General features: G+C 41.4%; 1 protein-coding gene across 1 annotated transcript in view; it reads left to right on the plus strand.

Moving 5' to 3' along the window:
• LOC136685935 (neuron navigator 3-like) overlaps positions 1-688 on the plus strand; it is a gene marked incomplete at its 3' end in the record, with an annotated part of 45,457 nt that extends 44,769 nt beyond the window's left edge. The window contains exon 3 of the mRNA XM_066659466.1: positions 636-688. Within this exon, the coding sequence (XP_066515563.1) occupies positions 636-688 (53 nt within the window). The remainder of the gene's footprint in view (positions 1-635) is intronic.
• Between the last annotated feature and the right edge of the window lie 1,812 nt (positions 689-2,500).

The raw sequence follows: 2,500 nt of genomic DNA on the forward strand, positions 1-2,500 counted from the left end.
GAGGCCACACTTTTTTAACCCATTCCCATCTGCTCTTGGTTTTGTGTTGGCTTTGTTTATTTTAACGAGATTAGACAAACTTGTTATAAGGGGTGTATAAAAACACTAGTTGTGGACATATAGTGTACTCGTAGCTTCTGCTCTAAAGTTAAAGACACCAGATAAGTCTTTGGGATGAGACTGAAGAGCAACGCCGTCGCTTTAATGCATGTGTCTCCCATGTGTTTTTACAAAGCGTGCCCAGAGAGACTGTCATTCTTTATTTCTCTCTTTCTATTCTTTCGTCCTCTATACTTTTCCCCTCCCACTGGGCTGAAACATTACACTGGCTCCAGAGGATGTGTGTGTGTGTGTGTGTGTGTGTGTTCAAAAATGTTCAGCCAACAGCTGATGAATTAATGGCTGAACATTTTCTTTCATTTTTTTTAAACAAAACACACACACACACACACATTTAAACATATGTATACACACATACACACATGCTCACACACACATACACTCTCTGGTTTCAGCTGTGACTCCCTCATGACGGCGACCTTAAACACACCATGTGTTCTGTATATGTGTGTGTGCGTGTGTGTGTCTGTGTGTAAAGTGTGTGATCCATAGTTTTATACTCGTCTCTTTTGCAGCTAATGAGAAAGTGGAGGACATTAATGATTGCCCCAGGACACACACTCAAATGGTAAGACCACTGTCTGTTTTTTTATATTCATGTTTTAAATTCTATTGCTTCAGATATTGGGTCTGTTTTGCTGTGTTTTATTATTGAGAATACTGCATTGAGAATACAATACCCTCATGGTCTAAGAACTGTGCACATGTTTAATTTTATTGGTGAATATGCTTTGTTAGTGAAATGTCCCTTTATTTATAGGAAAATATTTATAACTTAACAAGCTGAACTTTCTTCATTCAGTGCCAGACTTTTCATCAGTGAAACTGAATCGTTTGAGACAATTAGAGTAATCATCAGCAAGTGAGCAGTATCTGAACCATTTGATCAGTGAGTCTGAATCTGTTGAGTCAGAGACTTCGAATCGGTTGGATCAGTGAGACACAATTGGTTGGGTAAATGAGTTATTTGGGTTTGTGAGACTGAATGCCTTTGGTCAGACTGAATATTTTGGGTTGGTGAACCTGAATTATTTGGGTCAGTGAGGCTGAATCATTTGAGTCAGTCAAACTGGATTGTTTGGGTCAGTGAGACTGAATCAACTGGGTTCGTCAGACTCAATCAGCTGGGTCAGTGAGATTGAATAGTTTAGGTCTGTGAGATTGAATCATTTGGGTCTGTGAGACTGAATCATTTGGGTTTGTGAGACTGAATCATTGAGTCTGTGAGACTGAATCATTTGGGTCTGTGAGACTGAATCATTGGGTCTGTGAGACTGAATCATTTGGTCTGTGAGACAGAATCATTTGGGTCTGTGAGACTGAATCATTTGGTCTGTGAGACAGAATCATTTGGGTCTGTGAGACTGAATCATTTTTGCTGTGAGACTGAATCATTTGGGCTGTGAGACTGAATCATTTGGGTTGTGAGACTGAATCACGTGGGTCTGTGAGACTGAATCATTTGCGCTGTGAGACTGAATCATTTGGGTCTGTGAGACTGAATCATTGGGTCTGTGAGACTGAATCATTTGGGCTATGAGACTGAACCACTTGGGTCTGTGAGACTGAACCACTTGGGTCTGTGAGACTGAATCATTTGGGCTGTGAGACTGAACCACTTGGGTCTGTGAGACTGAATCATTTAGGCTGTGAGACTGAATCACTTGGGTCTGTGAGGCTGAATCATTTGGGCTGTGAGACTGAATAACTTGGGCTGTGAGACTGAACCACTTGGGTCTGTGAGACTGAATCAGTTAGGCTGTGAGACTGAATCACTTGGGTCTGTGAGACTGAACCACTTGGGTCTGTGAGGCTGAATCATTTGGGTCTGTGAGACTGAATTATTTGGGTCTGTGAGACTGAATTGTTGCTCGTTTGCTAGTTCAGTGTTGCACTGTAAACCCCACTGTTCAAAGTAATTAACAGGATTGAGTGATTTTAACTTAAAATATATTGAAAAGTTTCTCTCAATTAAACAGTTCAGTTATTTTCAACCATTTCTTTTTTTTGAGTTTGTGAAACTATAACAGAGTCCTGATTGATTTAGCAGAGCCCTGTTTGTGGTTTTAAGTAAAAATAGCTGGATATGAGAGATTTAACTGAACTTAAATGTTAACAGTTTATGCGGCGTGGTGTGAAGTCACAGACATAGGACCAGTGCAGTAAGATGGCGGATGGTCTGGGGTTCACTTCTTTTAGTGAATGTGGAAGGTTCGTGTGTTTATTTCAGTGCAAGGGGCGGTGGCACAACAGGTAGAATCAATGTCACACAGCTCCAGAGTCTTGGGGTCATGGGCTCGTGTCCCGCATCGGGTCACTGCATCGAGGAGTTTGCTGTGTTCCCCCACACTTCAAAAACACACAGCAGGTGGACTGGCTG

This window comes from Hoplias malabaricus, unplaced genomic scaffold (assembly GCF_029633855.1).
Source record: "Hoplias malabaricus isolate fHopMal1 unplaced genomic scaffold, fHopMal1.hap1 scaffold_135, whole genome shotgun sequence".
Lineage (NCBI taxonomy): Eukaryota > Metazoa > Chordata > Actinopteri > Characiformes > Erythrinidae > Hoplias > Hoplias malabaricus.